The sequence below is a fragment of the Drosophila novamexicana genome, unplaced genomic scaffold (assembly GCF_003285875.2).
Source record: "Drosophila novamexicana strain 15010-1031.04,08,12 unplaced genomic scaffold, DnovRS2.1 tig00000770-arrow-pilon, whole genome shotgun sequence".
Classification (NCBI taxonomy): domain Eukaryota; kingdom Metazoa; phylum Arthropoda; class Insecta; order Diptera; family Drosophilidae; genus Drosophila; species Drosophila novamexicana.
In genome coordinates, this window is record NW_020824821.1 from 47,633 (window position 1) to 69,252 (window position 21,620).

The window sequence follows — 21,620 nt, forward strand, 5'->3', positions numbered from 1 at the left end:
CTTAAGCCTAAAATGTAAAACAGAGCGGAAGCATCTAGTTAATCAAAGCTCAGTCTACAGCTGTTCGAATTAAGCGTCAAGACTCAGCAGCAAATAAGTGCGACAGCTTCCCGGAGAGAGCAAAGAAAACAGCGGAGTATTTACTCTCAGCGAGGAAAAAAGTTGATCGCAGGACAGTTTTAGAAGCAATATAACTTTGAGTTCAATATATAAAAGTAAGCATAACAACAGCTTCAGGGAATTTATATTTATGAAAGCTTATGAACTATTGAGCAACGAGAACAAAGTCGGCCAAGGAAATTTTCAACCTTTAAAGCTGCACTTTAATAGAGCCGAGAGAGTCAGAAATATTGCTGATTCGAATAGAGGTTAAAAGCTTTTCGTGAGACGATTTAAAATGACCTTTATTTTTGCTAAGTAGAGAGATAAACTTACTTAAAAGCTGCGCCCGAGCAAATCCTGTCAGCAGAAAGAGAGAACGACAGGTTATGAAAGAGAAAGAGAGAGATTACTGATTACTGAGTTGAGAGGCAAATGATCACTTTTGATGATAAACTTTAACGATGAAGGGAAAGGGAGATATTGCGCTTAATAGATTAAAAGTTTCTCTGACTATAAGAGAGAGAGAGGGGTTCTTAAAAGCGATTAATCGCTCTTAGTACAAGCGCATTCCTTAACTTGGAACTTTGACCCGCAATTCCCTCACCTAAGAGCTTACACCTGCATAGAATACAAAGTTGAGAAAACTATTTAAGAGGCTTGGCCATTCTTCAAAACGCATTTGTTATATTTATTTGCGAAAAACAATGGAGCGTTGCGCAATGGTTTTTTCTTACACCTCAAAATATGAGGTACACACCTAGACGAAGTCATATGCACCACACCTAACCCCACTCTAGAGTTCCAAGCAATAGTCTAAGTTCGAAAACTAATCGAAGCAAAAAAAATCGCGAAATTCAGCCCAAGGCGCTGAAAAGCAAATAAAGCTAAACATGATTATTGATCAGGCCAAGTGTTGGGCACAACCATTGTCTAAGGCACCAAGGCAACAAGCACACAGCAGATACATAGATGCACACACATACACACAGATACACACTCACACACAGCTGGTCAGGCAATAGTAACGTTTTATGTTCAAGCGAAAAGCGAAAGCATTTTTGGTCACTCGCACAAAGCGCACAAAAATCGTAAAAAAAAACACAGGACCTGGTATAAGACAGAATAACAGAAAAAGGGAAGAAGTGTATTTGTTTATTGCCTTTACCAAAGCAATTAAGTGCAAAGGGGGTTGCAGAACCGGAACTACCAAATGAATTGACCACTGTCCAGCGCCGGACGAGACAATTATTTATGAAATACATTTGCGTAATTTGCGCAGGCAAAGCGGCTGATCCTCAACGTACATATCTAGGCAGACAGAAGACGCTGCTAACCGGTCTGGCGCCCTCTCTTTCACTTCAGTGTCCAGTTTTTGAGCATGGGCCTATTTATGCGCCTGGGAAAATATATTCCACACTGACAACACTAACTCAAAAGTTGCCAGACTGACCGCAACTGCAGCGCAGATCGACTCCAGATAACGCAGCAGCCAGCATAGACAAGAAGAGAAAGAAGCTTCAGCAGCAGTAGGAGAGTCTGCTTCTCTCTGCTCTGCCATTTTGCTTGATTACTTAATGAATGAATTCTGTGGGCCGGCGCACGTGCTCAAGTCTCTCGACTGCGCTTTTGTTTTGGTGTGTGCATGGTGTTGTGTGTTAAGCAGCGTACTTATGTAATCGATAAACGATATACAAGTCATCGAGTCATCGCGTCATCGCACATGTCAAGCAGCCACTTGAGCGCGTGCCCAAGTGGCCCACAGCCAATTGTGGCCAAGTGGATAAAGCATCTATAACTGAGCCATACTTAATCCGTACCCAAAGGGTTTTGAATGGATATCTATGGAAATGCAATTTCCGGCCTCTGGTTCAAGATGCCTTTCACTTTATACGCAAATTTGCGTTTTAAATATTTGCCTTGCTTTTAATGCACTTTGTAGCGGCTGTTATTAAGCTAAAATTTCCATTGTTAATTATAATGCATATATGTATATTCATGGGATGATATAAGAGATTTAAAGTGTCAAGCAATTTTAGCGAAGCGAATGCCTTTAAAATTTTGTTTTACATATAAATTGACAAGGTATCTGTTGCTTCTTTATTAAAAAAAAGTAAGTAATAGTAAAGTAATTCCATTCACAAGTGCGCAAAAATCACGGAAACGGAAAATGCCTCCCTGTTTACCATCCGTTCGGCCTCAAGTCACTTTTCGAAAAATTCAGACCTTCTTGCTAGAAATGCCAGTCACAGATTTTATTGGTGAAGTAGCGAGCTTAAACTATTTATTTTATCTTATATTTCAATATTATTAATTGTGTTTATTTATAGCTTCACACTTTTAGGAAAACCCACCAAGTCTTCGTGGAAATGTCAGTCATAGATTTGTTGGGTGATGTTGCGGGTTCAAACTCACAATCTATATAAAACACGCTCATACTCATTTTATCCCTGCTTATATATATATTTTTTGTAATTGAAAAGCGTTTAAGAATAGGAAAAAATTCTAAAAAGTTCAGGGAAAAGATTTTTTTATATGCAACGAATCTTCAAAAAGTTAATTTTACTTACTGGAGCTTCCAATTTGATAGCATCTATTAATTAATTATATCAAAAGTATATATTTTTTAACTAATAAAATATAAAAATATCTTTTACATTTTTTTTACTCGTTTTTATCCTAGTTTTCATGTATCTGTCGATCTACATACAGAAACCACCCTTCAACCCTCTTTTTTGATAGTTTGCCGACGAGTTCAAGTTCAATTTTACTGTTTCAGTAGTAAATTCCGCCGCTTTTATTTATTTTTCCTCACAAAAATGCCTTTATAAACTCAAATTAATTTTACTAGCCCAACCATTGGCTGTAGAAAGGGAAAAACAAGTTTCTGCACAAATTATTGTCGAGTACGCTGACCCAACCTCAGCCCAGTCCGGTCCAGCCCCTCCAATTGACACTGCAATTTAATTAGAGCGACCTTCGTGCCTGGATTTTATGCGCTTTTTCAGGTTTTTTTGGTTAGAATTTCTTGACCAGGTCTCCCAAGGCATAACCTTTGTGCCGCTTTTGTGCTAAGTATCGCCCGAAAAAAAAGAGGCACAAAAATTATAAAGGGACCGAAATTCTATGCAGAAAAGACATTTTCTCACGATTTCTCGGCGCTGATATAGGTTTTTGGCTATTGTGAACTAGTTTTACACAGAACTTGTACATTAGGAAATGCCATGAGAGGAACGGGGTGGTGGGACCAAAGGTGCTGAACTCTTTTGCGTTTTTATTATGACGATAAAGTTGACAAGTTGTTGTCAGTGCTGGTGGCAGCCACAGGTAATCGCATATTTAATAGCCCAAACAGGTAGCCCAAAGCTGGGTTCATGCTGTGTCGTTAGCCACAAACATCATTTTGTACTTGGCATAGGCAAACTTTTATTATTTTATTTTTTTTTCGGCTGTTGTTGTTCATATTTTTGCGCAATAACCAAACGCGACGAGGCTTAAGTCAATGTTTAGATACATTTAATTACAATGCGGCTATAGCTGCATTTTAATTGCCTCGTTCTTAACCCAAATCGCAGCAGCAGCTCAACATCTGCTGTTGTTAGGAAGGGGGGTTATTAGCATTTTGCGAAAAACCTGTCAATATTAGTGCAAATAATAACAGCTTTGCACAGCAGCTGGACAGGTCTCTATCTCTCTAACTATGTTAATGCCGTCAACCGCAGCTAACCAACTAACCAACTAGCCAGTCAAGCAGTCACCCAACCAGTCAGTCAGTCAATCTGTCACTCAGTCAGTCAGTCAGTTAGTCATGCAGTTACCCATTGATCGATTCACTGTGGCGTCTGTCAATTTGTCGTCGTTTACCAATTTGTGGACAAAACATTTGGCCCAACTATGCCAAATATTTGTGCAGCAAGCACTGTTGCATGCTGCCTTTGATTAAGTCGAAGCGTGGACTGTAAAAAATCGGGAGATACAAACTGAAAATATACAAAATATTTGTTATTGTTGTAGTTTAGGGTTTGAGCCCCCGACTAGATGGAATATAGTTAAAGCAGGTCGGCACTTCCCGTCCTTCCTAGCCAGCATGACTTTATCCTTAAGCTGTCCCGTTTTTAATCCCAATTTTCTTACAGTGTATGTCACAAGATCTAATCGAATTAACTTTAATAAATAATTTGTGCCTAGCGACTGCATGCCACCAGAGGCACAGAAAAAAAGTGTCGACACACAAATTACAATATCGAGCTAATTCCTAATGCGAGTGAGTATGCTCAATTATTCAAGTATTCAATTATTCAACTGTTCCACGTATTCGATATATTCGAGTACTCATGCTCGTACAAAGTTGTTTTTTTTTTAATTATTAACCAGCGAGCGAACAAGTTTGCATTTGATCTCTAGGGTCAATATGCTGTACCTAATGCTTAATTGTTTTTTTCTTTCTGTATACCCTGCAACCATAAAATGTGTTAAGTGGCCATGCTCAACGTGTGCAAGCTTATGTTACACATAATATAATCGATGCGGAAAACTTAATTTCATATATTTATTATAGAGTAACGCTTAGTCGTGCACTTACTACAAAGTCTCAGCTTAAATAATTATTACTTTCTTATGTGAGTGTCTAGACAAATGACTCTATGGGTAGATTTCAATGTAGTTTAGGAACTTGGAGTTTGATATGTAATGGAATATGACAATGACTGGATAGCTAATTGGCTGTCTATAAAGGCGTATATGTTGACAGCATATTGAGTTGTCTGGAGCACTTTTTTTGAGGCATTAAGACGCCAATAGTTTTAACTATTTAGAGGATTAACGAAGTAAAAGTATTTTTTTGTGATGTAACTGTTATGATTTTATATTTATAGTTATTTATAGAACTCCCAAAACTTAGAGACTTTTTCTCTTAGGAAGACTTACTCTCTAAGACGCTGGTAACTGATGTATCATCTGAATGAGGCAGACTTGAAGCAGCATTCGGAGACCTTTTTAATTGAGCTCTTTAGGTGTGGGGCCTGTCATCAAATGACACTCTGACTGTAGCCACATTCTTTGGCAGACCATTTGGCACAAACCAAATAAACCCCAGCAAGTAGAGCGTCCAAAAGAGCAGCGCACAGTTGTCAATTGTGTGAAAATTCCTAGCATGTGACATTTAGTTGTCCCATTTATTGCCGAATCTAACCTACATACAATTGAAAATCAAATTTTATTTCTTGTTCTACTTCCGTTTCTAACGTTGTTTCAATTTTTTTACTTGCTCGGCGTTTCGTCTGCGGTCCCTGCGCATTTAATTTATTTATGTATTTGCCTCACTGTTTGACTTTTAATTGACCGTGTGGGCCAATGCGAGAAATTTCGAATATTGTAATAAATAGTACATAGTATATGGAGGTGGGAGGACTTACCTTCGCGTCGCATGCCCATTTTTAGGCACTTTTTCAAACGGCAATATTGGCATTGATTGCGATGATGTTGATCTATGGGACAATTTCTGCTGCCCCGACACGAATATGTCAGATTGCGTCGCACGGATCGCTTGAAGAATGATTTGCAGCCTGAAAAGAATCAAAAGAAATAAACATTGTAGAAATCAATGAAATTAATTAATGATATATATTTCAACATTTTTAAGAATTTTCTTTATTTAAAAAGCAAAATATATTAATAATAGCTCTGGCTTGCAAAGGGAATATTAAGCGCGCATTATGTAATTATGTAAGATATTTATATCAAAGTCGAAAGTCAGAGCTATCAACATCGATAATAACATTATTTGTATCGGTGCTAGATTTATCGAAAGTGAAATTGGAAATAAAATATGAAAGCTTTGATTGAGTTTTCTAAAATCTGAGCATTATTAACCGCTGGCTGTTATCGATTATAAAACTGTATGACCTAGCCTATATGCCAGCGCACCTTTAACTATGCCTAAGCCAAGTTAACTGTCGCTGTCAGGTACACTTTCGAATGCTTTGCAACAAGCAAAACAAATTCCATGGCACTTTGAGAAAAAAAAAAAGGGGGGCAACAAAAATTGTTCCCACTTGTAAAGCAAAGTATCCAAAGTGCAGAACATGCCACCAAATGCGGCAAGTTGCGCTTCACTTCATGACACTCGCAGTTGCTTGTCCTAGTCCTGGTATAAGCCAACTCGCCCATCCCCCGTCTCTCTGCCGCGCTTGTTGCCCATGTCAATGGTCATGTTACACGTTTCATGGCTTAACGCCTTCCATAAAATTACCTTTAATGGCTTTCAATTAACAAAGTATATCTTTGGGCACGAAGATACGAATGTATCTCTGAGTGGCCAGAGTCTAAGTAGAAGAAGAGGCAGTGCCTGCTATATTGCTGGGCGGCTGCTGAATTTTAGTTTTTGACTTCACGAATTTACTGTTAAGACCGAACACAAGCTGTTGTTGTTTTTGTTGCTGTGGACAACCATTAAGCACTCGCTGATATAGTTGAACCTGGCTTTGTTGTTTACAGGTACACTGTAATTTGATGTCGCCATGTAGCAGAACATGTGTATCACTTGCGTGCCTCCTTCCCTTTTCCGTTTCACTAAACACTGGCAAAACCTGCGTCCTGTTTAGGTGGAGGACCCTCTTTGGCTTCGGGGGCCGCACTTTGGGCATGCAACACAAAATTTCTCACAATAACTCAAAACAATGGCATATGCTCATAAAATTCGTTTTAAGCTGTAAAATCATCATCAAACAAAATATGTAAGGCCCAGTGCCAAGCACAGTCGCAGCCATGTCTCGAGCTATGCGATGAGAGCTATAAAAGCTATTCAATGCGCGCTCCTGCCTAAGCCTTCGGGGGGTGAAGGGTGGAGGACCGAACGGACGCAGACAGGGAAGACTGCGTTGCGATCGTGTGCACCAAAACGTGCCTAGGCACAGTGAATTTTGAGCTATAAGCCCAAGTCGATCAACAAATGCGCTACAGATGAGCTTAAAGCTGATGAAATATAAGAAAAGTTAAAGTTGTAAAGCCCTTGGACAAATAGAAGCCTAAGTTACAAAGGTAAAACAGGATCTCTAAGCCAGAAAGAAAGCTTATGTTATAGTGCAAATTTGTTTTTCATAACAGAAAGTATAGTTTGAGGCTTTTTAAGCATTAAGACAAACTTAAAGCAAGTTCGGCTGGAGCTTTGACGATTGCAAATCTTTAATATTTTCGAAAGTTGCATGCTTGAGAAGGGGTTTTAATGTTCACAACATCTGTAAAAGCTTGCAAGGCTTTTGTAAATAATCTTGTTAGAGCTTAAAGCGTAAAAGAGCTACTTTGTAGCTTTCTACTGCACATAACTCAAGATAAGATACATTATCTGAGTGTAGCTGCATCTAATATGAGAAGGGCATGCTGCAATGTCTAAGCTGCCAAACCAAAGTTGGCCTCACACGCCGCGCTAGACAAGCCCAAGATGCAACTAAAAGGCATCTAGGAAATATACACACAGTCACACACACATCCACAGCACACACTTAAGCTTTTACACCATATGATCTACGAATAACGATATTGTACCAAGTCACGATTTCTGCACAAAACGTACCGTTGCCTTTGCCTTTGCCTCTTTTCTACTCTGTGTGGTTGTTGTTGTTGTTACTGGTGTGGACTGTGAGACAGTCTGGACAGGCTGTGGCCGGGCCATGGTACCTACGGCTTTTGGCCAAGCATCGCAAAATAAAAGAACTGCAAGCGGCCAGGCAGCTGCCCATATGCGCATATCGCTGCTTTATCTGGAGCTGAGACGATGCGAACGCTGCGCCGTGTCGTTATTGATGAAGATACGAGCAGAAGCATTCAGCTATGAGCCAGTAAGATACCGTAAACCTGGGCCAGACGAGGGGATACATTGGTGCTCTATGGCATATCATGTTATATCAATAACCGCAAAAGGGTGGAGCGAGAGATGCCCAAGCCCAGATACAGATACAGCTACAGATACAGATGCGGCCATCGATGAAGATGCAGCTGAGGCTGTGAAGGTGTAAGGACCAAAAAAAAATAAAAAAAAATCACTAGGAGTGCAAACCAACCCACTCTGTACCCAGCCAGCTCCACCCACTCATACCACCCGCTGCCCTCTGGGAAGCCCTAGAGCAGCCAGGCTCTCAGGGGCCTTGCTATGGCTTCAAAAATGTATCTCATAAATGCAGACAGTTTAGTTATAAGCCAGGCGCACTTTGCGGTAGTTTCAATTACGTTGAAACTTAATTGCAAGTGTGGGGAGAGGCCTGAAATGAGTCTTGAGGAGGGGTGCACGGCAACTCTCGCGTGCGCTACGCGCCATAAAGCGTTCAATACAGTTAGACTTCCAAGAACTACAGCTAAGCTTAAGCGTTCGTTCTATTAATTGAACTTCCTGAAGTGTGTGCGAAAAGGCAAGATAACCAATGCGCCCCTCGTTGCCCAGTTAGTTACCACCCGCCTCCCCTATACCCTATTACTGCTTGCGTGACCATGGCCATAAGATCCCCAACCATTTCCCCCATAAATGAAAGTGCAGTCAACGCGCGGCTTTTGCCGCTTGGCCGCCTCAATTTGAAGAATGAAATTGGTCGGGGCCACAGCGAATGAGTACATATGAGTACGTTTGAGTATTTGTGCGTATCTCTATGAATACAATGAGTATCTATAAGAGTACTTGTTAATTAAGCATTTCAAGAAATATGAGCATGAGTGAATATATAAAAATATATTAGTATCATCGAGTTCCCATGAGTATTTGTTCATATTTCAATGAGTACAAAGAGTACCTGTATGAGTTTTAACATATTAACCTATTTATATATTAAGCTGTCATTGGCAATTCGAATTGGATATAAAGCAAATAAGTACATTTTAGTACCGATGAGTACCCAATGAGTGTTTGCGAATATCTCTATGAGTATTATGAGTATTGGCATGAGTATCACTTTCTTGCATTTCCCAATTTGATTTTGGTGTTTTGGCCAATTGCACTTTTTTTGCGCTCGGTCAATGCACCGTTGCCGAGAAGTGTAACACACAGAAAGTCAATAGCAGCGACCAGACGCCGCCCCATTGTCGGCTCATTTTCTAATTATTAATACACACACACACCCAAAGCACACAGCCAGAAAGCCATCATTAAGTCGCAATAATTAAATGTAAAGCTAACATGTGCAGGCAGCTAGTTTAAGTAATTAGCACAGCGGCTCAAGACTTGAAGGCTAGAGATGAGGGCAGGTCGTGGCACGAGAAAACACAACTCAACACAAGTTGCAAACGCTGGCAAATTTAAATGATAAAAGCGAGAGCACTGTGAGTCTTGAAAAAGGTAACATTGAATTGTCAACTAACGCAACCAAACACAAGTAAATGCAACGAATTAAGGGTATTAAATTTACCAACACAAATAAATAGTACTATCTGACATTTTAGATTAAATGTAGAATGTTGTTTTTTTATTTAGTGTTGGAAAACACGGTAAAATATATGAGTACTACTGAAATCTATTATTGGAAACGAAGAAATATAAAGTTAAATGAGTAAAAAGTCGTTAGAGTCGTGTCGATTGGGTGTCGATATTTCTGCTCGTTCTCGTATCGAAAACGATCTGACACGCGGTCATCTCTATGGAAGACTGGCAAACTGATGACTGAGATTGAGGCGACGGCAAAGCCAAAGCGCAGCAAAAGCTAGACAAAGTATCTGGAGTACAACCAAAACATAATTGCACACCCAGACACGAACCGCAAAATGTTTCAACTTGCATGCACTTCGAGTATCTACAAAATGCACTGATTATGAACGCGCTTGAACTTCACGAGGCGGAAGCTCAGTTCCAATTGCAGTTGCTGTTTGCAGTTGCAGGTGCCCCCTACAGCTGATTACTGGGTAACAGGTAACAGCAGGCAACGCCACTCGGGGTTGACATTGCTATAAAGCAGCTCGGTTTATAACTCGATATAGGTCAATGGTAAAGATACTTGTGGGAAGTATCTGTTCTTAAAGCTGAGCTGCAATTGAAACCAACTTTTCAGCTGTGGCAAATTTAAGAACTTTCCACTTAATTAAAATGTTGCCCAGACTTGGCGAATTGTAAATTGGTTTTGTTTGAATTGCAGCTGGTTACACTTGGCAATTGAATGTTGAAGACACTTTGATACGAATTGAGATACACATAGTTTGAATGTTTATGAACTTCAAATACTTGTATAGATTCACTTCAGATCATATAATACATGATCTTGTGTTTACAGTGTTAGCTCTTAAAATGCAGCTGTACAATACTAGGTTGCCTTTAATCATAAATAAAGGTATATATTAAGTCTATCTTAGGCTGCAAGTAGTTATCGGCAAGAAGGCAACGATTGTCTTGATTAAAATAATCTCATAATATATGAATAGATCGTTATAATCTTAAGTCGTACATTTTGATTTAAAATTACACCGGTAAGGTGGGCAAAGATCATATAAAACTTTTAATATATGTAAATTTTTTGTAAAATTCTCACCTATAACGAAAATCTTAAAGAGAGCATGTGAAATAGTTTAAGCCTGACCAAATTGAGTTTGAAATAATATTTTTTTTTGTAGCTAAAAAAATAATACTGACTCTATATAGCCAGAAATTTACTTAGATCTTAGGTTATTGTGCCGCAAATTAGTTCAGAGCCTCAGGTACAGACATTGGGCTGACTTATTTGTATTGTTTTCTCAGCTAGCTGCTCACTTATTTAATGCAAGCCCGTTTTAAAGCTTCAATATTGATTTGCCTCTAAACCTATTGAATTTGTTATATAAGGGTATAATGTTTTTGTTCATCAATGTTTATACATATGTATATATACTCTTGAAGAGGAAGACGAGCTGAGTCTATCTGAACAGATCATAAGGATCGGAGTTCAAACACCGAAGTTAATCAAGAACGCATTTCCCATGTTCGTATAGAAAGCAGCGAGAATCTTCGTCATTTCAGCTTGGCTGTGGGTATCTCCTAGCCGGGCACCTCCAAATAGATGACTTTAAGTTGTTGCTTTGTAAGCAACAAGTCCAGGCAATGCTTGGCCCACATGCCACCATATGCAGAGCAATTCGCACGTTGCACAGCAACAACAACAACAACTACAACGACAACAACAACAGCAACAACATCAACATCAACAACAAAATGCCGACTGAGTCTTGGCGAAAAAAAGATAAGCGATTTAGCTTTGATTTAACTGATGCTATGCGAAGTTATGCAGCCGAAAGTCAGCCTCTATGGGAAGTGGCCAGTCCGAGGCGGAGGCCCAGTTCAAGTCCAAGTACGCGCGCCTGGTCATGTATACGAGGGCTCTCTGTAGCAGCAGCACATGGCGATAAGAAAGGTTATGTTGCTGCGGCCGCGGCGTTTCACTCTTAAAGACAGACAGAGACAAACAGAGAGGGAGGGAGAGAGGCAGGCTGTGCCACACCGCGGGGCATGTCGTCATGAGCTGTTCTACGAAAATGTTGCAAGTGCATATGGAGGATGCCACAAAACGTGCAAAGTTGAAAAAAATAGTAAAAGAAACCAAATATATATTTGTGTGTTAGGGCCACGTTGCAGCTGATCGATTAGCCAAGTTAGCTGAAAACGAAAATTGCGCATGAAGTGGCAACAACTGTGTCTGCCTGCCTGTTGCACGTTGCCGCTTGGCTGCGGCGCTGCTGCTTAACATAATTAATTAAACCGTTACATTATAAAGCGGATCAAGTCGCTCGCTAGTTCACGATTTTTGTCCGTCTGCGGCCGACTGCGTCGGGCAGTGGGGGAGGGGGAAGGGGAAGGGAGTGGAAACAAAATCGCATCGTGTCAGGATGAATTTTTTGCGCCTCATTTGGCTGAGACGAGGCACCGAGTTGCAACTGCAACTGCAACTGTGGCAGCAGCTTTATTGGCTTTAACCTGGCTTTTAAGTACAACGATTTGTACTACAAGTCAGCGCTTAATGATTACAATGTCGAGTCTCAGTTGTTGTTGTTGTTGTTTCAGTTGTTGCTGTTGTTTGTTTTGCCTTCGGAAAATCTGTGTACAATTAAGTTTCGTATTCGACGCGATTTTGCTGTAGCTTTTTAATGAAGGGCCGGCGCTTGTGCCAAATATTTTGTAAACAGGCCAAGCTCTTTGAGCTCATTAATGTTGACACAGAGTTGAGTAATGCACCCCAAAGCCAGAGTTGCTACAGCGCTCGATCAGACATCATGCATATAACAATAAATATCCACATTTTCTTAGCTACCTCGCAATTTTATGGCCACAATTTGCCAAAAAAAAAATATATATATATAAAACAAATAACAGTTTGTGCCCCGAGTGATGCCTGAAATGGGGTGTGCGTAAATCATGTGTTTTGTTTGTGCGCGCCAAATCGCACGGAAGTTATAAATGTTTATCATGAAGCGATTTATATGCTCTTATAATAAATGTTATGGATGCTTAATTCATTGCTTTGCCCTCTCTCTCTTGTTTGGCAGCCAAAATTAATGCAAATTTAATACAAGCTTGGAAATTTATTAAGCTTTTCGTTACTAATTAATAAGTAAAATACGTTTTGTGTCGGGCGTCGCTGCCACGCCCCCTGAAAAATATACAACCGCGCTGCATAAGGCTGCAACGTCATAAATTGCAGCACGAAGAGAAAAAACACACACACATCTGAAAAACGCGCTGTGGGCGTTGTTAATTTTTTTGAAATCGTATTTACTTTGTTGCTGTTACTTATACGATTTTTTGGGGCATCGAGTAGACAGCTAATTGATTTATGTGCGCCTTTTGTTAAAGCTCAGCGAATGTGTCTACCAACTGGAATTTTCATAAAATTTAAGACTCTCCAAGCTGAAGGCGCCATTTCAAGTATTTTTACCCCACCCTTGCGAGGTGCAAATGCGCAAAGCAATGAAATTTACAGAATTTCACTTAAGTGCAAAATATTCCAAATAAAAATAAAAATTCAAAGGTCAAGGAATTTTATGTGCATCTTTAAAATATACAAGATAACTATACCAGTATTTGTCTAAGGAGTTTTCACTCATTTTCCGCTCTTGCGTGTGGATTCTGAATGAATGCATTTGTATATAGAACTTTAAAAATCGCAAAGTTAAGATGGGGAAGAAAGAAAGAGTGAATTTTAATGTATTTCACACATTTTGCAAACGTGAAAGTGAATTTCTGAATTTTCATATATATTGATAATATATTAATAATAATTAAGTAGATAAATGGCAAGTTTTCGCAAGTTTTCTATAAGAACTTTGAGTAGCTATATATATTATATATAACATTAAAAACTTGGAAGATGAGAGGCTCAAATCACACAAGATACATTTCACACAATTTCCACGCCATTAGGCGAAAACTGCCAAAAGCCTGTTAGAATTTGTATTTTGGCATATAAGAACTTTAATTTAACATTTTTCTCTATTCTTTCTTTTGTTCTCTGCATTTTCTGACTGCATTTTACAAATTAGTTCGCATGAAGAGAAGAGAAATTTGTGTTAAATGCTTTATTTGCCTACATCATAATGAAGTGAATTAAAAAGCCACACATGTTGTTCAGCAAATTTCTTCAAAAGGAAACCCCTCCATAAAATATGAAGTAGAAGATACAAAGATACACGACACAGACACACAATGATGACTATGGACAAGCATAAAGCAAACTGTGACATTGTCAACATCAAAATTTTGTTTTTTTTTTGGTTGGGGGGGGGGGGGGGGGGGGGGGGGGGGGGGGGGAGGGGGGGTGTTTAACATGGAACATGAACCTCCGCTTGGCTTGACCAACGTGCGGTTCGGCATATGAATTCTTGAGTTTGGGCTGCGCTTTAATTGCGGCAACGTGGGAAACTATTTAAATGGGTTGACATCAAAACTTCCTTTATTTTTATTAATTTTTATTTTTGTTGTTTAATGCACTGTGCAAAATGTTAATGCGCTGTCGGCTAATGTCGGCCTACTCCATCAGGTTGACAAAGTATCTGTGTATCTTTGAGATACATTCACACACAGCTAATGCGCGCCGCTCGCGCTTAACAATTAGACAAGCTAGCAATTTTTTCAGAGGCGCCAGGCCAGGTCTGCTTTTATTATTTTATATCTATGTATTTTCCACTGCATTTTCTATAGGCTTTTCCTTTGTGCTAGTTTATGTTTATGTGGCATTTTATTAATTGCATGCCTGCTACTTAGTTGTTGCAGCAATTTTTCAAAAAATTTATTTGTCATTTTCATGTGGGGCAGCAGGTAAATCAACTTAATTAGCTTTTGACATGGGCGCTAAGATAACTTTTCATGCAATAAATAAACGCAGCAACATTAGCAATGCAAAAAGGTGCGGAAAATGGAAAAACGCACAGTTCTTGGAAAGCTGCTGGCAGCCATATCAAAACGTATTAGAATGCGCCAGACGGGAGTGCTAGATCAGAAAATACTCTGAAACAAACTTCATTACCTTCGGTCTTCATAGTCCGAACTTTATGAAATTTGGAGGGCTTTTATATTAGATACTTGGCTGTTAATATACCAAGGATATACAAGGATAAACCTCCTAAAACTGTTCATTATTTATAATATTGATACTTTTTAAGCTCATAGATATTGCCTTCTGCCTATTGCATTCATTATTACAAAATCATGATACCCTCTAAGCCATTTTCAATGGGTATTGGCTATAAAAAATCGCATAATTTATGAGCGTATGAAAACTATGAAAACCTCAAGTATTGCCTACTAATAGCCATGACAAATAGCTAAATTAATGAGCGAGGGAACACTATGTGGTTGCAGCAGTTGCTGTTCTTTTTCTTGTTGTTGTTTTCCTAGCTGGTCTGGCACATTAGAGGCATGCACTCATCATTAACATTATCAGGCGGTTGATATCAGCGAACATTTTTCAGTCAGCAGCCTGAACCGTGACTTTTTATCGAAAGGTTAGCCAGCAGAATAGGTGGCTGCAGCTCGCAAATGTTAAGAGACAAAATATATCTTTTTTTAAAAATACGTATGAACATTTTCTACAAATTAGAAGAAACAGTTCGATCAAACAGCTGTGTGCGAAATCAAACAAGTTGCTAATACAATGGGCACAGCCCGGAGGGGTGAGGGGTTAAGCTTCAAGGCACAGATACTCTACACACACACACACACGCACACAAACATGCACGCATAAGCTACAATTAATCTTAGAGTACGCGGCGTTGTGGAGGGGGTTGCCTTTTGGAATAAATTTCACATACTGCGCCCTGCGACTGGACAGACCTGGCAGACAGCACAGACAGGCAGCGAACAGAGGGACAGACAAACCGCCAGATAGATAGACAGACAGACAAGTGAGACGGCAGCGCGGGCAAGAAAACGAGTTGTGGCAAGTATCTGAAAGTACGTGTATCTCAGCTTGGAAGTGAATCAGCTGAAAGGACGCAACGGCGCACATTATGGCATTTTGGTTTCAAAGCGATTCTCAAAATGCAGAGAGAGAGAGAGAGAGAGAGAAGGAAGGCATATAACGCATAGCTGACAATGATATGCGCCTAACCGCTTTACTATTTATTTTGAAAACGATTTTTTTGTGTGTGCCTCAACTTGAGACGCAGACTTGAGACTGCGACGGGCATAGAACAAAATAGATTGCTATCGTGGCAATATTATCAGCAGCAACCGCTGCCCCCAAAAGATACACAACAACAACATATGCATGTATCTGTGAGCTACATGCGGCAAGCGGCGAGTTGCAGAAACACCTTCAGAACGCAGCGAGGCGGTCACCGAGCCACATATTTTGATTGTTGTTGTTGCTGTTGCATTCTAGTTGTTGTTATTGTTGCTGCGCATGCGTACAAAATGCTGGGTGATTAATAATAATAAAAGCGCCTACAATGCATTGCGAACCGCCAACGTACAGTGGTATCTATGTATCTGCAAGATACTTTTTGCTATTTGGCATCGATAAGAAAAATAAAGGGAATGGCAGCTAGTGATATATAATTATTAAATCTCTATTTATATAAAATAAAATATATATTTATATATTTACATATTATTTTGGAAAGAGAAGGCCTTTAATCTGTATAAGCAGGGAAATCATATTAATACAATTTCCTTTTAGTTTCTAACTTTTTTTAGAGCATATTTATATAAGAAAAGGGACCGAAGTTATTATATAAAAAGATAAATATATATAAGAATAAATTTGTATAATTAAAGGTAAATATTATTTACTTGAAATTAATGGGAAAATTTGCCTTTTTGAATGCCCCATAAATCGTACTATATATTTATATAGATTATTTATTTATTTATTTTGAAATGGAACAGAAAATTTAAATTAAATTTATTCAAAATATTTTGAAGTCAAATTTATAAAAGTTCTTAACGTGAACTGAATTCAAAATATTGTAAATTTAATAATTATAAAAAAAACAAAAATAAGCACCAGAAAAGTTCGGAGAATACTGAAGCTTATTGAGTTAGGTTTTCTCACTTTTCAATAACTGCAACCACTGTACGCATAGTTACGCTCTGCAGCTGTAATTTGAAGAGATACGAATATGACAACTTCAACTTGGCGTTCTACTAAATGCCAGAACCGCTGCGTGCAGCGTTAATCTAAACTCATGAATGCAGTTTTTCTTTTACTTTTCTGCCTCAACGCTGAAGTACTCCAGACCTCGCCGCTCTCTCCCTACCCCTCTTCTGTCTACCAGCTGGTCTCTCGGCCAGGTCTAAGACAATAAAAAGGTGGGCGCTTCATTTAGCGGTCGCAGCCGCACAATTTGCATGTTTGCACAACAATTGTTTGGCTTGATACAAAAGCGCACCGTATTTTATTTAGATAATAATAATTCTTTTTTATTTTTTTTATTTTCACTCTTTTATCTGGCGATAAGCGAGTCGAGGAGACGTGGCGGGTGCGTGCGCCGGGGGCTGGCTTCGGAACGAAGCTGTAACGGCGTTTTGACCAGGTCGTGGCGGCAAAAGTATCTGTGTAAGTGCATTACATAAGTGCCGGCACTTTTTGAGATTTTCTGCGGAAATTTTATATGCAAAAGTAGCTAAGATTTGAAATTGTGCCTGCACCTTCAAAAATACAAAAGTATCTCATACAGATTTTGTTGAGAGCGCGGGTTTTCATTTGTGCGACTTTTCGTAGGTAACTACAATGAAAGCTGGCTAAGGCAAAAGTAGCTTAGAATTGATTCTTAGCTTCAGATGCAAAGGTATCTGGAGAAAAACGTAGCATCAAAAATAGAATTGAGTTTCAGATAAAATAGTATCACACAAACGATTTGTGAAAATTATTTAGTGAAAAGTAAGTATTGTGAAATATTTTTAGTAGAAGCAAAAGTATCTAAAAAATCGAAGCAGCCTAAAAGTATCTTTTAATAATAGTCAAAAGTTTAATTATCGTTTTTAAGTAAAAATATTTATTTTGTAAGTAGAATTTTAAAGGTACAGCAGTGATTAACTAATGCCGAAGTAGTGCAACTTTAATGCTGCTAAGATACAAAAGTATCTTTAAGAATTTAGTTCAAGTAAATTAGACTTTTGGTTTTTTAAATCATCTACAAACCATCAAAAGTAAGTATTCGGCAAAGCAAAAGAAATTTAGAGTTCAATTGGGTATCAGATAGTAAAATGGAAGCGTATCTGAAGCTGAGTTAGCCGGAAAAAGAAATAAAAAGTATGTTTTAGTAATTAGCAATGCTAATTTTGAGTTGTCATTGGATATTACAGCGGTAGCTCGCTAAGAGCTACATTTGCTTGAATTTCTCTAAAAGCACACATTATGGACTGGTTGCACTTCAGCTGTATATACTGTATATTTTTGTTCATAGTTGGCAGAGTATCTCATGGATGCTGTCAATCTTAAAGCCCAACTCTCTGCATATTTGCAACATATACACAGACACACTAGCGCACTCGCGCACTCTCACAGTCGCACACCCACTTTAGACAACTTGCCATACATCACCGAATTTTATTGCCAACTCATCAAACTGCCATAATTCACAGTAACTGTCAAGATCAGCACGCTTTTGAGTAGTTTCTGAGTTCTGCCTGTAAAACTATTTGAACTCGAAGTCAACATTTCTGTTTGGTCATCCATGCAGATACAATGATACATAGATACACACGGCTACAAAGCTGAAGAAGCTACAAATAAAATCAACTTTCTTCAGATTAACTGCCAATTGCAGTCTTATAAGAATAAAACCACTCCTCCTTTCACAACCTCTCTGCTGTACTCACCTTCACACGTAAATTGTCCGTAGTGCTTGCCGGAACTCTTGTCGCCGCAGACGACGCACTCGATGTTCTGTTTGGAGTCAATCTGGGAGCCGCTGTTGCTGCTCTGCGAGTGGGAGCTGTTGGCCTGGGAACTGGGCGTGGTGCTACCACCATTGCCACCCGCCGAGCCGCCCAAGCAGCTGCCCGACTGGGAGCCCTTGATGATGGGCACCAGATCCGCGCCATGGCCGGATTGTGCGGCGCTTGTGTGGTGTGCGGATGTGGAGCCGCCGTTGGCGCTGGACAAACTGGAGAGATCCTCCTTGATGACGTGATGCGCGCTTTGGTTCAGGTTCGCCGTGGAGGCGCTCAGTCCGGACAGATCCTGTTTGATGCCCGCCGACTGTTGGCTGGCCACGCTGCTAGGCGTTGTGCCGCCCCCGCCGCCGCCGCCACCGCTGCTTGTGTTGGTGCCTGCCAGCGAGCCGGGTCCGGCCGAGGCATGCAGATGGCCGCCTAAGTTGGGATCATGCCAGGCGCCGTGAGGCGGCACGCCCAGCGTCATGGAGCGCGACAGGCCCAGATCGAAGGCGGACAGCTCGGCGCCGGATTGCGGGCGCGGATTGAAGAAGCCGGGAGCTGTGGACGGTGAGGCGCACATGACGCCGCCACCGTACACGCTCAGGGAATTGTGCGTAATAATTTTGGCGGCCGGATCGGAACACGTGGAATAACCGCTGGAATACACTTTGCACGGCCTCCACGCACAATACGCAGAAAAGTCACCAAAAGACTGCTTCAACAATTTCTCAAATTATTTTCCAAAATATTAATTTCAATATATTTTTTGCTTTCTCACTTTTTGGCAAAGTATTTGCTTGAAATATTTTTTCTTTAAATTAATTTTTTGTTTTATTTATAATAAATATTTTTATATTGTAAAAATTTTATTTAATTTTTGCTCTGCACATTTTACACACATAGCACGAAAAACACTTTTGTGGTTTTTGAATTTTGCTTGTGGCGCGTTTTTTCTTCTTAGATTTTTAAATATTTCAAAATTTTTGTTAAAAATTTATTTCATTGCGATTTTAATTTATTTTGTTGCACACGCACGAATTTTATTTCTTTGCGACTTGTTAAATATTTATTTTTTCATTGCTCGCCTTTGCGCTGGCACTTTGATGTAGAAAATTTTGTATTTGTTTTATTTTTGGTTTTCAAAGAAAATTCAAAAATTTTTTCTATCTTTGTGGAAAATGCGCGTCATGCGAGCAGCGAAATCTCAGCTGTTCTCGTAAGGCCTTTTAGAGCCTGACTGGCAAAACATTCGTGGCAAAAGGTACACGACCCGACCCGACTCGACCGTTTCGACCTAACGACACATCACACAAATCTCTCTCATTCCACCACTCGCGTAGATACACACGGCCAAAGATACAGATACAGATACAGCTGTACCCCGGTTGCCGCGGCGCGATTGCTGCACCGCTCGCACCCACAGCATTGCAATGGCCCATATCGCGTTTGAGTGAAAATCGGCGCTCGCACTCGCACACACACACATGCACACACACGCGCGCTCTGGCTCTCTTTGGTGGCGGGGCAAGACCTTCGATGCGTTTGGCTGATTTGCTCACGCGGACTCACCACCACCACCATCACCACTAGCAACAGTCGCACCACCACCAGCAGCAGCAGCAGCTCACTTTACAGCTGCATTTCATGTACGCTCTCTCTCTTTCTCTGTTGCCCTCACTCTGTGAGTGGAAAGCTGGCTGGCTCTCGCGCTCATTGGACTCCGTTGGGCGTCCAACAAGAACTTAATTCTGCTTGGATTTGGTGTGCTGCTGCTGCTTCTTCTCTTATTAGTTTTTTAGTTGGCGCATCTGTTAGTTGACTTACCGTTAAGTTTCTTATCTAACTGCACCCAAAAACAACTTTTTCGGCTACTTTAAAATGTGCTCCACCTACCTAGAAAAAAAAAGTATATAAATTTTGACATGTACGGTTTTCTGGTTGGCTGCTTAAAGTGCGGCGTGCTACACATTTTCTTGCTTCCTTTGCTGACAAATTTGTCGTGTGCGCTTATCTTTGGTCTGCTTTAAAATAATGGCCGATCGGCGAGATATACTTGCGTATATACTCTTAAAGCCGACTGTCATTGGCTGTGCCCACAGATAAGCTAAGCAAACTAAAAAGTCTGGGCCTTGCGAAGTTTCTCTTTTTATTTCATGGAGCAAAATATAATGTGTGAATATACAATTGATGTTAAAGCGAAGGTTTATCCATTAAATGAAACTTTAAATATTATTTAAAATATTACGTACACATTTATATAATTTCTTCAATTTATAAAATAAATTTCAAAATAAGCTTGGGTTTAGTCTTTTGTTCTCTCTGAAATATCAATCTCTAAATATTTGATAAGGGCTAAATAATTCTGGAGATTTACTTAGTTTTTTAAGACTGTATTTAATAAAAACTTTGGAGTCTACCTTAATGTTTGTATAGTAAATTTGAAATATTTGATATATTTTTAAAAACTAGCATAAATTCTTAAATAATGAGCAAGTTTTTGGCAAATTCGGTATATGTACGCTCTGCTCTTTTATAAATCAAGCCCTAATTGTTTAATTTAATCAGAACTTAGTTTTCTTGAGTTTTTGACAATTGAAGAGTTCAATAAATCGATGTAATACCCAAAAATCGATGTAATACTTCTTTAAGCTTTATCTGCTTGCTAAAATGTGCTACATATCTCTAAAATATATATATTATAAATCTTTCCAGAACTATATATGAAGTTTAGATTTCTTGAGTTCCCTCAGATTTCTTTAGCTTTTACTCACATTAATAAAAAATTTTTTTCCCTCAATTATTCTTTCATGTTTTTTTTACTTAAATTTCGCCCCATTTACTATTACTTCGGGCTGCTCCAAGTGAAGCCCATTGACTGCTTGCGTCTTAATCAAATTAGAATAATAACTTATGCTAATTGGATGAGGCAAGTGTGCCCTTATTAGACACCAGCGATGTGTCGCGACATGCAATTGGATACACTTGAAAACTGCCAAAACATGAACTCATAATTTAATTTGATTTTAACGAGACGGCAAAGCGATGCCACATGTGGCACGTTGTGGCCCACACCTGACCAAGTCTGGCATTTGGCATGCTAAAAGCTGCACTATTACAAACGCCAACATAAATATATTTTATTTTCTTTTACAACATTGTCGAATTAGCATATTGCAGCAATTTGCACGCAAAAGCGTAGAAATGG

The 21,620-nt window shown here is 39.5% G+C and overlaps 1 protein-coding gene across 3 annotated transcripts in view; it reads right to left on the minus strand.

Moving 5' to 3' along the window:
* The window catches only part of LOC115763768 (steroid receptor seven-up, isoforms B/C), a 29,164-nt gene extending 9,963 nt beyond the window's left edge, over positions 1 to 19,201 (minus strand). For 2 of the 3 annotated variants that reach the window (XM_030706489.1, XM_030706487.1), the window contains exons 1-2: positions 18,356 to 19,201; positions 5,514 to 5,663 (exon numbers count right to left, since the gene is read on the minus strand). In XM_030706489.1, coding sequence (XP_030562349.1) covers positions 5,514 to 5,663; positions 18,356 to 18,995 — 790 coding nt within the window. In that variant the 5' untranslated portion in view covers positions 18,996 to 19,201. Of the gene's footprint in view, positions 1 to 435; positions 460 to 5,513; positions 5,664 to 18,355 lie in introns of all 3 variants that reach the window. The other variant, XM_030706488.1, reaches the window with a different exon arrangement.
* Positions 19,202 to 21,620: the final 2,419 nt, after the last annotated feature.